We start from the raw sequence: 17,709 nt of genomic DNA, 5'->3' as shown, positions 1-17,709 counted from the left end.
ACAGGGACCATTTTCTAGGGAAGTTGGCTGTGAAGACTGTATGTGTTTGAATGTCACTTAAAGCATGACGGATTTCTATCTTTACTGTTTTTAGTCAATGTCCTCTACTAACTACCTAAATTACAAAATTGGGTAATTGCCTCTTGTAAAACTTTTCTAGTGTTTTCCATGGGTTAAAAACAGCAGTTTTCCTCAAGAAACTAAAACATAGCTTCTGTGGCATGCTCTTCAAAGATCAGGTAAACCAAGGCATGACAATCAGGGCATGTTCTTCAAGGCACGGCCTTTTAGGGCACAGCCTTCAGGGTATGGTATTTCGGTCCATACACCGGGCACCCATTTGTAGCCTAGGATGCAACAGGGAAGTGGAAGGATGCTGGCATCCCTTCCACTGGGGGCCCTTTATGGGGCGTTCCAGGGGAGTATTGCCCTCAGTGGCAAGGTAATATTGTGGCCATAGTGATTTCGTTCGAGGGATGCCTCAGGTCGCTTTGACACCTCAGGAACCTCTGACATATCCTATGCGTCGGACGCCACCCAGGTGTCAGGGGATTTTTTAGTAATGGTCCTTCCCTACTTGTCTGGGAACATGGGAACTTCTTCTACAGTCCTCAAGGACTCTTTCTTGGGATGCCCTTTCAACCCACTGGAAATAATTCAGATTGCAAAATTTAAGAAAGGACTGATCTCCTGTAATATTGCATGGCTTTAGTAGGATTTAACAGATCTCTCCTGCAGGAAATAGGGCAAATAAATGGAGTTACCCTAGGTCCAGGCCTTCATGACTCTAAATCAGGACCTGGAGCTAAAGGTCTCTTACAGAATGTGTTTGGCCCAAACATGTTTGACTAGGAAACTCCCTCCTAACAAACTGCATGTCTAAACAGGCCTCCTCCTGATAGAACTCAGGTTTCTGAAGGAAAGACAGGCCATCCCTAACAAAAGGGACATAGACTTTTTCTTACTGTTCTTCCTCCTAATAGATGTGAGGGCTTCTCCCTCATTTATTTCCTGGGTTAATGGCTATGACAATTAGAGCCCCTCCAGCACTCCAAAACCCCATCAGTATCACAGATCTAAATGTAAAATGCAAAATTATAAGGTTTCTGTGGGGTGCCTCAGTGACTCAGTCAGTTAAGTGTGCAATTCTTGGTTTTAGCTCAGGTCACGATCTTGCAGTTTGTGAGTTTGAGCCCCACATCAGGCTCGGTGCTGACAGCAAGGAACCTGTGTGGGATTCTGTGTCTCCTTCTCTCTGCCCCCCACCCCCCCCCACCGCCACTTGCTCTCTAAATACATACATACATACACAAACAAGCATTTAAAAGCTATACAGCTTCCAAAAATTACACAGGAGAAAAATCTTGGTGATGTTGGGTTCAGTGATGACTTAGTAGATATAACACCAGAGTATAATCTCCAAAAGAAAAAAAAGTTAAGTTGGACTTCATTAAAATTAAAAGCTTCTGCTCTGCAAAAGATAAGTTACAGAAGGGGAGAAAAATTGCAAAACATGTATTTGATACAGGACTAATACCCAAAATACACAAAGAACTCTTGAAACTCAACATAAGAAAACAAACAGCCCAACTACAAAATAAGCAAAAGATCTAACAGATACCTCACCAAATAAGATATACGGTGGCAAACAGGCATATAGAAAGATACTCAATATCATATTTCATTAGAGAATTATAAGTAAAACAAGACACCAATACCACCACATACATATTAGAATGGCAAAAATTCAAAACACTGACAACCTGCTGATGAGAATGTGGAGCAACAGGCACTCATTCCTAGTTGGTGTGAATGCAAAATGGTACAGTAATTTTTTAAGACATGTTGGCAGTTTCTTACAAAGGTAAACAAAAGCTTACCATATAATCCAGCAATTGTGCTCTAGGTATTTATCCAAATGAGTAGATAACATGTCCACACAAAAACCTGCATATGAATGTTTCAAGTAGCTTTATTCACAATTGCCAAAACTTAGAAGCGACGAAGGTGTACTTCAATAGATGAATGTATAAACTAACTGTGGTACATCCATACAATGGAATATTGTTAGGCAATAAAATGAGTTATCACACCATGACAAGACTTGGAGGTACTTTAAAAGCATGTGCTAAGTGATAGAAGCCAGTCCAAAATAACCACACACGGAATCATTTCAACTATAGCAAAACGACAGACAGTGAGAAGATCAGTGGTTGCTAGGGGCTCAGGAAGAGAGGGGGGCCGTTTTTAATCCTCTGTAATCAACAAAGGGTGAATTTAAAATAAATTGAGGACTTTAGCTAATTATGATTTATCAATATTTGTTCATCAAATGTAACAAATGTACCACACTAATGTGAGACGTTAATAAGAGAGGAAACTGTGGAGATGGGAAGAACAGGTTTATGAGAATTGTTTTCTGTGTGATTTTTCTATAAATGTGAAACTTCTCTTAAAAAAAAAAAAAAAGTCTACTGGGGCACCTGGGTGGCTCTGCTGGTTGAGTGTCTGACTCTTGAGTTTGGCTCAGGTCATGATCCCAGGGGTGGTGGGATCGAGCCCTGCATCGGGCTCCACACTCAGTAAGGAGCTGGCTTAAGATTCAAGATTCTTCCTCTCTCCCCCTCTGCCCAACTCCCCCACTTGCACATACTCTCTCCCTCTCTAAAATTAAAAAAAAAAAAAAAAAATCACATTAAAAAATAGTCTACTAAAATATCTGAAAACTAAAAATATGCTAAACATAACACATTTGAACTATGAACAATCATGCTTTTATCAATAATTAGTAGCAAATAAAATATATATAAGAGAATTTTTCAGATAGCTATACTTCTCACTGTAAGCACTAAAATCCATAACTTAAAAATTAACTTTAGGGGTGCCTGGATGGCTCAGTAGGTTGAGCGTCTGACTTCTGGTTTCAGCTCAGGTCATGATCTTGCGGGTTCTTACGATTGAGCCCCACGTCGCGCTTGCACAGAGCCTGCTTGGGATTCTTTTTCTCTCTCTCTGCCCCTCCCCTACTTATTCATTCTCTCTCTCTCAAAATAAACATTTAAAAAAATAAAAAAGTAACTTTTCTTGAAATTTTTCCTAAAAAGTGTATCTACTTCTCTGTTTTATGTAATAGAATATTTTAAATATAATTTGACCCTCTTGATTTGCATTAACATAAATGATTATTCTGTCAGGGAATATTGAGGTTTTTAGGCCAGGGTATGTTGGATTACTAATTCTCCTGACTCTTCTACTGTTTTCAGCTGCCAATTTTTAGTCCAGCAACTTTTAGCAGCCACCTACTTCACAATTCCCAATCTGTTATCTACTAAAACTTAGGTTGAAATGGAGGTTTCAAGGTAAAATTAGATGAACAGGCTTCTTAAAAGCTTTTTGTTTTAAATACTTTAGTTTAAAAGGTCTTTGTAGGGGCGCCTGGGTGGCGCAGTCGGTTAAGCGTCCGACTTCAACCAGGTCACGATCTCACGGTTCGAGCCCCGCGTCGGGCTCTGGGCTGATGGCTCAGAGCCTGGAGCCTGTTTCCGATTCTGTGTCTCCCTCTCTCTCTGCCCCTCGCCCGTTCATGCTCTGTCTCTCTCTGTCCCAAAAATAAATAAACGTTGAAAAAAAAAATTTTTTTAAAAGGTCTTTGTATGAAGGTGTTCACTTAGCTCTAGCATATGAATATGTGGTAACTAATTTCCTTTGTAGTTCACAGAGCACTTATTGTATTTCTGGTTGTATGACCATATTGAGGCAAAAAGAATTCTTAGTGTCAAATAAGGGCAGCCACTTTCACTTGAATTTCACGTGGTATATTTTAAAAGTCTTCCTACTACATAGTAACATTTTCTTTTTCAAAGTTTTTCATTTTTTCTACTTTCTTGACGTCCTCTTAGTAATTCCAACGCCCCCTCCACCCGCTAGCATCTTTTCTATCTTACTTCTTGAATTCTCAGGTTCATTTTACGTTTTGTGGTCTTCAGTTCCTCTTCAATAATGGCTGCATTCTTCTAAAAGTACAAGGAGAAAAGGTTCTAAACAATCTGAAATGATAGAAACTGTCTATAGGCACATCAGTTTAAATCTAGACTCTTTTCTAACAACCTATAAATGCTATTCTGAATATGGTTATAAATACCTATTTTGTGTCTGAAGTAATTATGGTAAGATATCTAAAAAGAAGGTTATTTGATTACTTTGATTCATGACTTCTTTCATTTTCCCTTTTAGACCAAAGAAGTGATTAACTTCTTAAAGTGAACTTCGCATTCACTTTACACATAACACTCAATAATGAGAGAACCTGGTATAATTGATAGAACTCTTCCTTACAGGGTATATTCCTTTTGCTTTTTTTTTCAAGTATTCTATTTCTTCTGGCCTCAAATATTATCCATGCTTAGGAACTGAGAATCAAAAACACAGCTTTCAGGGGTGCCTGGGTGGCTCAGTTGGTTAAGCATCTGCCTTCAGCTCAGGTCATGATTTCACAATTCATGAGTTCAAGCCCCATATTGGGTTCTCTGCTGTCCACACAGAGCCTGCTTCAGATCCTTTGTCCCCAACTCTCTGCTCCTCTCCTGCTTGCACACATGTGTTCTCTCTCTCTCAAAAATAAATAAAACAACAACAACAAAAACAAACACAGCTTTCACTATTTATTCTTTTACATCACTATTAATGGCACCACAATCCAAGATGTAAAACCTCAGTCATCTTTGCCTTCTTTCCTACTCTCCGCTCCTGTCCAGCACCATATTCTAGCGTTATCTTTCTTCACAGTATCTTTCACAGTATCTTTCTTTTCAAAATGCCACAACCTTAAGTCACACCTAATAAGGCTTATGCCCCAAATCATACAATGGACTCCTAACTGGTTTCCCAAAACTCTACACTACTGGCCAGATTAGTTTGCCTGTTTTTGATATGTTTCTTCCTTATCAAAAATGTTAATCACCCTCCATAGGATCAAGCCCAACTATTGATTATTCTTGATTTTGAAATCCTCCATGTGATCTCTAACTAAGTTCCAATTTATTTGCCCCAAACAAATCCTCACTGCTGTCAGCCTAGTTTGTGCATTTCCTCTAACTGTACCAGTGGAAAGATCTAAGTTCAAACCTGGGTTAACAGTAAGAAGACAAGGAAGTGTGATCTTAGAGAAAATGAATTCTCTCTGGGCCCCAATACTCTTATTACTAAAATGGGGACAATAATATCCTATGTCATGTGTGTTTTTTTTTTTAATTAAACACAATAACATATTTACCATCTATGATACTGCGCAGCCCTAGGAGGTTAAACAAAATTGTTAGTTTATTATCCTACTCTATATGCTTTCCTGCCTCAGTATGTACTCCTTGAAATGTCCTCACCTCTCTATCTTAGCTTCTAAAGGTTCAGCTCATGTCTTATCTCTTTCTTGAAGTTTCCCCTTCTCTACATAGGGCACACTCACCCTCTCAAACCCCCTGAACGTGAAACACTTACAATATCCACTGATTGTCCCACACTGCCCTTTATCATTTCCCATGCCCTTATTCTTTCTCTATTTAGTACTTCACATTATTCCTTGTTCTCCCACCTAGCATGTAAGCTCTTTGAAGAGCAGAGACACTACTTCTATCTCTGGACTTTCACTTTCATGTGTATAGGGTAAGGGCTCTATAAATATTACATTACTGATGGCACACAATGGTTTACGTTATCAATGTAGATAACTTTGAAATGTGAAGAATCCTCACATCACCTATTTTTAACTCAATTTTATGGATCTGTTGCCTCCTCCAGTTAACAGATAATAGTGAATCTGTATTTCAGAAATCTGGATTCAAACCTTGGTCTCTGAGGCAACCTCCAGGGTAGCAGTCAACCTTTGCACTTCTTCTTGTGCCTTGTCTTCTTCCTCTTTTACATCTCTTAGTTGCTGGCGCAAATTCATCACCTCAAGATGCAACAGCTTCAGGTCCTTGGTATGCTTCTCCTGTATTGCGTTCAGTTGATCCTTCAGAAGAGCTACCCAACAGCAGAGAAGGGTCACTGTGGGGTATAAGCTTAGGAATTCCCTGAGCTTGCACATGGGTTAACAAGGCATAAAGAATTAGAAAGCCATAGGATGTACACACCCAAGTTTGGGTAAACAAGATTAGGTAAATAAGGTTAGGTAATTGGGGCAAAGGCCCCCAGTATAGGATAAAGGTATAGGAATAAGGAAATCTCAGGAGGAAAACATCCAAAATGAGGTAAACAAGATTAGGTATTCAGGCAGAAATGCCCGCCAACTTAGTACAATAGCAGAAAGCTGCTTTCACCTGAAGGAAGGACCAAATTAGGTAAAAAGGTAAATAGGGCTATAGGCCACAGCAGGGCAAAGTTGCTCAGAGCGCAGCTAATTAGCAAAAGAAAGGTGCCTTGTTGGCCCTGAGGTAGCATGCTCTGCACTTCTTGTCCCCCAGGTCACTTTAGGCAAACAGAGGTGGGGCCTCATGTCTGCCCCACAGACTTTCCACCCAGCACCAGGATTTTGTTTTGTATTGACCCAAACCCCTAACACCACAAATCTCCAAAATTCCCTTCTCCCCATGCCCGTAAGATAATGTTCACAATTTCATCGTCTCTCTGCACGCCCATCAAGCTTGTAAGCCTTCTGATCCTAATAAAAACTGCAAAAGGACCCTTACTCAGGGATCTTGTTCCCTCCTGGACATTAGCCTCTCTCGCATTTTTAATCCTGCATACCGCTTTCTTGCTGAACAAGAGAGAACTCCAGACCCAGAGTCTACAACAGGTCATCAAGCATTTGAAAGAAGATCAGGAAAAGAAAAGGATCAAAAACTCATTAAACACCCATATAGGATCAAATTTCTGATGATGCTCTCCTTTCTGTACCTGTTTTCTGTGGATTCAAATCCTTTTCAGTTTGCAGACGAAAGATGTTCATCTTCAAAGACTGGATAAGGCTTTCCAGACGGCACATTCGATTTACCAGAAACTCACAGTTTTTCCACAGAATATCTGTTTTTCCTGAACAAATTACTTCTTTTTGGATAGGACTAATGATGTTCTGGCTCAAAGCCTCTTCTAAACATTTTGGAGCTTCCAATTGGCCTCTGGACAAAGATCCCAATTTAACAATATTATGTAATGCAATGTACCATGATAATCCCAACCATCAGGTCAGTGTAACATTCTACCAAGAATGAAAATTAGATTCTTAGTTAACAAGCATCCATTAGCTTCTCCAAATTTAAGTATAGAAGGCACCATTAGGTATTGAGGATGAGACTATTATCAGATGGATAAAGACCACTGATTTTATAATGGTTGTTTCTTTTAATGTAATTTTTTGTAAACTTTTATGTGATACCTAAAACATGATAAGTGCTGAATCTATAAACTAAGAATTAATGTTTATTTTTGAGAGACAGAGAAAGAGTGCGAGCAGGAAGGGGAAGAGAAGGAGAGGGAGACACAATCTGAAGCAGGCTCCAGGCTCTGCGCTGTCAGCACAGAGCCCACACAGGGCTCGAACCCACAAACTGTGAGATCATGACCTGAGCCAAAATCAAGAGTTAGACACTTAACTGACTGAATCACCCAGGTGCCCCTAAACATTCCTACTTTATTCTAACATACTCAACATCTGTACAGATTTAATCTTTAAGTGAAGAATTATTTTTTGGTTGCTGTAATACCAATTATAATTATTTCAGGTTTTCAAGAGAAACACAAAGGAAATATGTACGTAATCTTAAAGAAAATCACACCAGTAAATTTGATATTGGCTGCTAAGTCACCCAGATTCTTCAGGCCATTGATAATCCAACTTCTAATGGCAATATCTTCTTTAGCCATTGGGGAAAAATGGTTTTTAAAGACTTAAAGCCTTTCTTTTAATTTACAATAAGTCTGGGGAAAGAAAATGAAAACTATTTCAATGGCATGAATCAAGTTTAAATGTTCACCTTAACTAATATCAAAGACTATTTCTGATTTAAAAAATAAGAACCAAGTTTTTTCTAATTATACAAAAAATTCCATGTTTGTTTTCAATCAAGATTTGAAGGTGAACAGGATATCTAAGTTTGTGCACCTAATTAGCACAATTTAAATATCTATTTAGGGTAATAGTGGTAGTACCTCTTACACGATAACAATTATCTTGCAAATATTTTCTAATTGATGTTCAAATGGAAACTGTTTTTTTCTCAATTCTTTCATAAACACCTATTTCATCAGCCAAACCATCTGTAATTCGACTCCTTATTAATAACCAGTGAAGCAAAATTCTTCAACTTACAAAGATCTAGTTCATTTTCCATGTGTTACCTTTTTTCACCAAAGTCCAACATTATTAGGTCATCCCTCAGAGAACTGGTCTGTTCCTCAACTATTCTCATCCTTTGTTGAAGTACCGTGAACGTTTCAGAAGCTGTAGCATTGATGTGGGTTGGAGAGAGGACCTGTCTGGACATTGCAGTTTCCATATGCACCTGAGATTAAAATCACATTATTAGTATAGTAGGTTCTACTATGGTTCAAAACAGTCACTGCCCCTTCTTATGGGAGAATTATACATCCCTGTCCTGTTGAGCTCAGGAACAGCCATGTGTTTTGCTTTGGTCAATTTAATGCAGGTGGAAGCTTTAAGAGCCAACTTGTCTTTCATCATCTCCTTTCTCCCCCTCCATGAGATGGGCAACACCCAGACAGGGCCTGCCTCCTGTGCCAAGATGAAGAAGACATGAAGCAGAGCTATGACCTGTCCGTGACATCCATGGTGAATGGGCAATAAACTTAATGCTGTTATCATCCACTGAGATTGTTGAGTATTTTGTAACAAACTACTAGTCCGATCATCATAATCTAGTCTATCCTATCTGCTACTTTTAGACACACACTAGGACCTATGACTTGGCTGAGGGAATTATCACTCTTTCATTACCAGCCACTGTCATTTTAACACATTCCCACCTGGGGCACCTGGGTGGCTCAGTCAGTTAAGCATCTGACCCTTGGGTTTTGGCTCAGGTTATGATCTCACAGTTCATGAGATCAGGCCCCGAGTCTGGCTATGCACTGAAGCATAGAGCCTGCTTGGGATTCTCTCTCTCTCCTTCTCTCTCTACCCCTTCCCATGGCCTCTCTCTCTCTCTCTCTCAAAATAAATAAATTTAAAAAGGAATAAAACATATTCCAACCAACCTATCAGAAAAAAAATCCTATACTGAGACTTCTGAGTTATTTATTTGTCTCTTTCTTGAGAGGGCGTGCACGCGCAAAAGAGAGAATCCTAAGCAGGCTCTGCATTGCTAGTGCAGAGCCCATCGTGGGACTCAAACTCCCAAAACTGTGAGATCACGACCTGAGCCAAAACCAAGAATTGGACACTTAACCAACTGAGCCACCCAGGCACCCTCTGAGCAGTTATTATAAAATAAATGTACTAACTACACCAAAGCAGCAATTTTAAAAAATAATTCGCAAACTTAACTTCAAAGCCTAGCAAAGACTCTTCTATAGCTATTGATATAAAATTTCCAGATTTCTCTCCCCAAATTGTCTAAGAGTAACGAGTAGCGAGACTACTTTTTGAAATGTTAGTGACAAATGAGACAGAATTAACAAAGAAGCAGTCTTAACATATAAGTGAATCATGGACCCAAAGTTCATGACAAGATCATTGATGGAAAGAAACTTTAAGGACATTTTCCTGCAACTCCATCCTGTATAGACATTTCTATAGTAACCAGCCTGTAAACCTTAACCATTACTAGCAATGGTATCCCTATGGAAACATGTTCATAAAGATCCCATTCAGATATTAGGAACACACGTTTTCTCCCCTATTTACTGTATAATTAGATCTCTCCCCTTCACCTCCCAGGCAGTCGAAGTGTCCCAGTCACTGAAGGTCGTCTCCATCACTCAAGGCAAGAATTAAAGAAGTGGGAAAACTGATGGCAAGATTTAAGGGGGCAAGAATTATGGTGAGGAGCTATGAAAAGGATGAGCTTCTTGCCAATGTAACAGTGCTACAGCCATCAACGACATATCTTCATCCTGAAATAGCTCTCCAATCACCTTTTATCTTCCTCCCAAAGGTCCCAGAGAATGGCCTATTGTCTTTTCCATCTTCTTTTTTTTAAACTTTACTGAGAATAGAATATAATTGAATATATTTAAAGTGGACAATGTGATGATTTGATATACATATACACTGTAGAATGGTTACCAAGATCAAGATAATTAACACATCACCCCACATAGATAATATAGTTAACTTTGTGTGTTTGTGGGGTAACAATGCTTAAGACCCACTCACAACTTTCAACTATACAACAGATCACTATGTTACCATGCTGTACATTAGATCCTCAGAACTTCTGATTTTAAAGGTTACCTACAGAATGGTAGAAAATAATTACATACCACTGATCTGATCAGGCATTAATGTCCAAAATATAACTCAATAGCAAAAAAGCAAAGAATCCAAGTAAAAAATGGGCAGAGGACCTAAATAGACATTTCCCCCAAAGACAATATACAGAGGGCCAACAGATAAATGAAAAGGTGCTCAATATCACTAACCACCAGGGAAGTGCAAATCAAAACCACAATGAGTATCACCTCACACCTATTAGGGTAGCTATTATCAAAAAGACAGACAGCAAATGTTGGTGAAGATTTGGAGAAAGGAGAAGCCTTATACACTGTTGGTGGGGATATAAAATAGTACAGTCATTATGGAAAACAGTATGGAAGTTCCTCAAAAAATTTAAAAATAGAACTACCATATGGTCCAGCAATCCCACTCCTTGGTATATATCCAAAGGAATCAAAGACATCATTTTGAAGAAGTGGCTGCTCACTCATGTTCACAGCAGCATTATTCAGAATAGTCAAGATAGAGAAACAACCTATATACCCTTACCTTTCAACAGATAAGTGGATTAAAAAAATGTGATATATATATATACATATATATGTGGATGTGTGTGGATGTGTATACTTAATAAAATATTATTTGGCTGTAAAAAGAAAGGAAACTCTGCCATTCACAACAACATGGATTAATCTAGAGGGCATTATGCTAAGCTGAGATAAACAAGACAGAGAAAGAAAGATACTGTCTGATATTACTTATATGTATTACTTATATGTGGAATTATATATATTACTTATATGTGGAATTAAAAAAAAAAGGCTGAAACAGAATAGAATGGTCTGGAGGGAGGGATAAGGAATGATAAAGGTCAAAGGGTACAAATTTTCTTTTTACTCTTATTTTAGTGCTTCTGACCAGGATTTCTCTCTTTTATCCTCCTCTATGAAGTAGAAAGCATTTCTGACACATATAATTTCAATTTTTAAAAAAGATTTTCTGTTAACAATCAGTTTAAGGATATGCGGGTAGAGAAGCTCATTATTAACTTCCTTCCATGCTTTCAATTTTTCTGAAGGGAAAGACAAAGGTACATATAGGTAGTAAAGGGGTCTATGTATATACAAAGATTTGAAGTAAGGTTCATCTATGTTTCTGAAAAAAGCCAGATTTGGAGACTCCTGCTCATGTTACCACAGGAACCAGGATAGTATTTCTCTGGTAACAGAATGAAGAGCCTCCATGAAACTAGGGCTAGGGTTGGGGAAACCACCACTAGAGTGGGGTAGGGAGAAAATGGAACGGTAACAATGGAGAAACACCACATGGATTTACCCTCCATTGCATTTTCTGTCACCTGCTGTCTCTTTACTGTCCACCTAGAGATAAACTAGGCCTGAAGTGAGGAGAAAATGTAAAAGGTGTTTAATAAGGTTTGGGGTAGACATAGTTGGCTCCTTTGTTCTCTCCCTAACAGAAGCTGAAAAGTTCATGTTCCCAGCCTCCCTTGCAACTGGCACACCCATAGGACACATTCTGGCCAATGAGGCTTTGGGCACAAAGTTTGCAAGGAGCTTCTGGGAAGGGTTTTGTTTTTGCCATTAAAAAAACTGAAATGATGGCACCTGTCCTTTCTTTCCCCATATGAAGCCCAGAGTTTTGAGAACTCTCTTTCAGTCAGTCATGTAGTACCTCACTTTTAGATATAAACAGCCAGAGATCACCAGCATCTGAGAAACACAAGGAAAAGGCAAGAGAAACTCAAATTAGCCTTTTTTTTTTCAAAACTTGTAACATCCAAACTTCTTATTTAAGAAAAATAAACTTTTTGTTTTAAACACTTTTTTCTGTTGCTTGCAACAAGATATTCCTAATACACAGTAGTCCCAGGCAATAGCTGGTGGAGAAACAAGTAGAAGGAGGCCATAAAAGAAAAGACAAGCAGTGCTGGGAAGTGGGGGGAGGACAACTTCGTTAAACTTGTTAGGCTGAAGTATCCGGTTATAATACAAAGGATGATCCCTATTTATTTATACCAGAAGCCAAGCACAAAATACTAATACAAACATTAGTCCATTTAGGGGAAAAAAATACAGGAAATGGAATACAAGCTTCCCACATATTTTGAATGGGATATAGGTTGCCACCTAAAATTTCTGCATGTAATTGTTGAAAAAAATCACGGTTATGCCGACATGTCCCTAAGGTACCTATATGTATAAAATGCTCACATTTATTTTACAGTATGTAGGCTCTTTCAGACATAAAAACAAAATGGAAAACAATTCAAATTAAATTGCTTCATTTTTTAAAAAAAGAGGAAGTCCATATATGTTTAAGAATTTGATTTGCATCATCACTCACACCCACTTGATCTACACTGGAGCTACTCAGGCTTCCAGAGATGAAAAAAAATAAACAAAAAGGAAGAAATAAACTTGGCCCCTAGACTCTGAGGGGGAAGAGATTTACAGAAAATTCACCCTAAGGGAAGACTGAGGTGCCTGGGACAGACTGATGGCAGGCAGGGATAAAGCTACTTAGTGAACATGGCAGCGTTCTTGAAATATTCTTAGTGAATCACTCATGAGCATGATCAAGTCATCCAAGAAGTTGACTAGAAAAGCAAACAAGCCAATCTACCCTTTGATGATTAAAAACAGGTGTCAGGATTAGCTGAAAACCATCCCTCCACAAACCTTCCCTACAATAGGAAAGAGAAAAAAAAAAAAAATGTCAAGGTCAGGAAAGCCCAAGGAAGCAATGGTAGATGAATAGCAAGAGGGAGACAGCCTTAATATCCACCAGGGAGAGTCCCTGAGTACCTGGCAGCCTGTTAAAGAAAGAGTGAGGTAACTACCTGGGATCCAGTAAATCTGTTGAGTTGGGAGAGACTCTGATTTCACTACAGTTATTCATACCTGTCTGTCTTCCCTTATTTGGCAGGCTCCCACACACAATCCACTGGCCACTTGGCAGATCTTCTGAAGTTATAGCTCAAAAGCTCATAGTCTAAGAACAGTCTTACAAGAAAAGAATATAGCTCCAATTGCTACTATTCTAGCAAAGAGACTATGGCTTGACTTATGTGTGCTTTGCTGCTTTTGAAAAGGTGAAAAGATCACTGTAGTCTTGAACCTAAGTCCTGATACTTGATTGTAACAGTAATAAAATCACTGAGATATAAACTTCTAGTTTTTAAAAAAGTTCATTCATAGCTACTTTTAAAAATGTATTATCATCAACTTAATTTAGGGAGAGTATTTCTTTTTTTAATAAATATTTTTTTATTTATTTTATTTTTATAACTGTAAATAAGCATATTTTTATTTTTTATATTAAATATAATTTATTGTCAAATTGGTTTCCATACAACACCCAGTGCTCATCCCAAAAGGTGCCCTCCTCAATGCCCATCACCCATTTTCCACTCTAGGGAGAGTATTTCTAAGGAGCTTCTAAGTAGGTTACCTCACTGAAAGGATGGCATGAATAAGACTAATATTATAAGTAATATCCTAGTATAAGCCAGGTGACAGTAAAGGGAATACTTGGGGCTCCTGACTGGCTCACTTGGTGGTGAATGCAACTCTTGATCTTGGGATTGTTAGAGCCCACATTGGGTATAGAGATAACTGAAAAATAAATTCTTAAAAAAAAAAAATATGGACACTTGCTTCAGTGGACATAGGCTCCATTCCTACACCTGGCAATAGGTACAACTACATGCTGTCGGTTCTAAAATAACAGGCTAGGGACTTGATGTTATCACAACCATTGGAAAATAATGTGTTCAGTAATACTGTCTTCATTCACTCATAAAGCCAACAAATATTTCCTGAATGCTACCATGAGCTGGAAACTGTTATAGGCACTGGGAAATACAGTAGTGAACAGACAAAATTCCTTGCCCTAGTGAAGCTTATATTCCAACTAAGGAGCACAGACATTAAGTAAAATACATAGTTTGTTTATTGCTGATAGTGCAATGGAGAAAAATAAAGTAGGAAAGAGGATACGATAAGAGCTGTGGTGCTGGCTTTCATTTTAAACAGACTGATCAAAGAAAGCCTCACTGAGATGATATTTCAGCAAAGACCTGTGAAGGAGGTGGAGGCGTGAGTCATGTAAACATCTAGGGGACAGAGAAGTCCAGAAAGAGTGAACGATGAGTACAAAGATCTTCACAAACAGTAAGGAGGTCAGTCTGGCTGGAGAGGAGTAAGTGAAGTAGAGAACTACAGGAGGTGAGGTCAGAGGGTAATAAAGGGACCAGATCATATTAGGCCTGAAAGGCTATTGGAAAGATTTGGTCTTTACTCTCAGTGACTCTCAGAGCCATTGGAGGGTACAGAGCTGAGGCGTGCTGTGATCTAACTTACTTTAACTGGATCACTCTGGATACCCTCCCACGATGGTAGGAGGACAACCACAGAAGTAGGAAGACCAGTTGGGAAGCTGCTACAATAATCCAGGCAGGTGGTGCCACTGGATAGGACCAGGGTGATAGATAGCAACACAATAGTAAGAAGTGGTCAGAGTCCAACCATATTTTAAAGATTGGTTTTGCTAATGAATTAGATATAAAACATGAGAGCAAGGAAGCAATTGGAAGACGGTGCTGCCATTTATTTAGACAATAGAAGCCCTTCAGAAGAATTAGCTTTAGTCGGAAGATTGAGTTGTTTTGGAAATGTAAAATTTAAAACCGGAAAGACGACCAACACGACTGAACTTGTAGATACAGAGTTCAAGGGAGAGTTGTGGACTGGAGATATAAATTCTTAAATTCTCAACACACATGTAGTGTGTAAAGGCACAAGACTGCCTAACAGATAACAGAAAGGATTAAGGGATCTAGTCCTGGGTGCTCCAAGACTCACAAGTCAGGGACATGAGGAGTGGGTGGGTGTTCAAGCCAGATCGTGAGCTTCTCCCCAGTAGGGTCAAATTAATCCCTCTCTATCTTCAGAGCCTAGCACAGTGCATGGGACACTGCAGATGGCAAACAAACAGGAGGAAATTTCGGAAAAATTTAACGAACATGTATTCTGTCCAGGCACTGAGGAAACTTCAATGAACGAAAGCCAATTCCTGACACCTGCATTCTAATAAACAGATCAGGGAATATAACCGGTGTTATAATTAATTATAATTAAAAACAAACAAACAAAAACGTCAAAATGGCTTTTCTAGGAACCGATAACCTCCAGCCAAACATAAAGAAAAGGTGGTGTTGGGGCTCATCTGGAGGCCCTCTCTGGTAGCCATCCTCCTTCCCTCAGCTAGAGCCAGGCCAATGCAAACTTGGCTCCTAAACGGTTTTCACTCGCGTCAAGCACAGAAGCGCCGTAAATCAGGGTCCCGACGTCCAGAGGACGAGACTAAACTCTGTCAGGGAGGAGAAAGGGCAAAAGGGACAGGTGATGGTGGTTTTATGTGAGCTGCCAGCTCTCCCCCGCGGGCCCAGCACCTCCGTTCCCGGATTAACCGGTCCACTGCACGGTCACCCTTACCCCACAGTCCATCGATCCGCCTGTAACTCTGTCCCGCAGCAGGTAGGCGGGGTTCCATGGAACTAAACGCGCTTTAAACCAACCCGCTCCGGCGCGGTAGCTCCTGTACGCAGGCGCATCCGTGGCAGCGCATGCCGGGAATTGCAGTTTTCCCGGCCCAGGAGGGCCCTCCGCCCGGGGCGGGACCCAGGCCGGAATCCGGCGGTGCGTAAGGAACGCTCAGCCCCGTGACCCCGGATGACGACAGGGCTCCATTGTGCTCGCGAGCGAGGCATGCCGGGATATGTAGTTTCCTCCCACTCAACCTCGCGGATTGTCCTGTCTACTTGGCAGAATTACTGGTTCTACCCGGGTGAACCGGCGGCACTTAGGCAATTTGGCAAACATACCCTGTAACAGGAGAAATCCATGATTAGAAAATGATTTTAGTTTTAGGAGGACTAAAGTAACAAGTAACTTCTGAACGATAAGAAAATACAACAGACTTTGTTAATGAGCATTAAAAAAATGTTAAAAATACAAACTCAAACATTCTTCTCTCGAAGGAAAACCCAAGGGCTTCTTCATCCTCGTCCATGGCCAGACGGAGAGTAAAAGTCATGTTTTCTGTTCGCTTGTCTTTTGTTTCATCAGCATAATCTATTTCTTGCCTTGTCAACCGGGAAGTGAATAGGTATTTCTAAATAGGGCTATAAATAGCTAAGAAAGAAGAAAGATTTGAAAATAATACTGCAGCCGTTTTAGAGTTGTTTTGCTGTAAGACTGGGAACTCACACTTGACGAGAAGCCTCCAGTGAAAAGACAACATGGCTTTGCATTTAGGTAGCTGAAGAGAACACCTGTTACCACCATCAGGGCAATTAAGGCGTTTCTCTTATCTCCTTGGGGGCGCAGCTGAGAATAACTTTAGCCCTCAAATGAATGCAGTCAAATTCCAGATGAGTCCTCATTTGCTAAGCAAGTGCCTGACTGAAATGATCTGGCTATTTTGATAATTCGGATAGCCAAGCTTCAACATGAGATAGAAAGAATGTCTATCAAACCACAGCTGTAAGATGTATTCATTAAACTGTGAGCCCGTCTGGTAAAAGAGAAATGAGCCCTGCATACATTATTCAGGTGGAGGGACAAAATAAAGCTTTTAATAGGAAAAGTGGGAGAGTACTTTAGAGCATCAACACAAAGAGCCAATTATTCTCTCAGTATGTACATTTTCAATGATGTCTGATTTATCTGCGGAGATGAGCTATATGTGTATGCCCTCCACAGATATCCACACACTTCAATGTAATGAGCATTTTCACCTTCCTGAATCTGCATATTAAGCAACAGTCAGGGAGCCAATTGATTAAATTTACTGTTTTTCATTTCTTTTCCTCTTTCTACCACCTGGAAAACCATATAAGAACTTAAGCAATTACAAAGTTAGAGAACAGAATCTGAATTCTTCAATAAACGAATTCATCTGCTAGAGAATCAGTCTTGGATACCTGAGAATTCATTATATAAAAAGTCTGTTTTTATTTTTTTAAGTGCCTAAGATTTTGTCTGATTTCACTCTTGATTTTCAAGTGATAAATGGCTTTTATATGTCTTGACCCATTGATAAAAGTCTTTTCAGTCATCGAAAGCTTGAGATTCCATGAAAACCATATATTCTCTCACTAAAATACCACATTAGACTTCTAATCGGTTTTCTGATCACCCTTCCTAATGCAACCTTTATATATCTGCTAAAGTGATCTTAAAAATCACAGTTGGCCCAACAACAACATGGGGGTTAGTGGCCCTGAAACCCCATGTGTT

At 39.5% G+C, this 17,709-nt stretch overlaps 1 protein-coding gene across 8 annotated transcripts in view; it reads right to left on the bottom strand.

The window, feature by feature from the left end:
* Positions 1-16,093, bottom strand: part of CCDC150 (coiled-coil domain containing 150) — a 100,251-nt gene extending 84,158 nt beyond the window's left edge. For 3 of the 8 annotated variants that reach the window (XR_015255412.1, XM_086719192.1, XM_086719194.1), the window contains exons 1-5: positions 15,987-16,065; positions 8,332-8,495; positions 6,892-7,112; positions 5,840-6,018; positions 3,945-4,013 (exon numbers count right to left, since the gene is read on the bottom strand). Coding sequence is in view for 7 of the 8 variants with exons in the window: in XM_086719192.1 (XP_086575318.1) it covers positions 3,945-4,013; positions 5,840-6,018; positions 6,892-7,112; positions 8,332-8,495; positions 15,987-16,022 (669 nt within the window). In the remaining variant the exon portion in view is untranslated. Of the gene's footprint in view, positions 1-3,944; positions 4,014-5,839; positions 6,019-6,891; positions 7,113-8,302; positions 8,496-15,903 lie in introns of those variants that run through there. The other 5 variants (XM_086719197.1, XM_086719193.1, XM_086719191.1 and 2 more) reach the window with 4 other exon arrangements.
* Positions 16,094-17,709: the final 1,616 nt, after the last annotated feature.

Source organism: Puma concolor, chromosome C1 (assembly GCF_028749965.1).
Source record: "Puma concolor isolate L17-30 chromosome C1, mPumCon1.1.hap2, whole genome shotgun sequence".
Taxonomy (NCBI): domain Eukaryota; kingdom Metazoa; phylum Chordata; class Mammalia; order Carnivora; family Felidae; genus Puma; species Puma concolor.
Note: the sequence above shows the minus strand (reverse complement) of the source record. Positions and strands in the feature narration are given on the sequence as shown.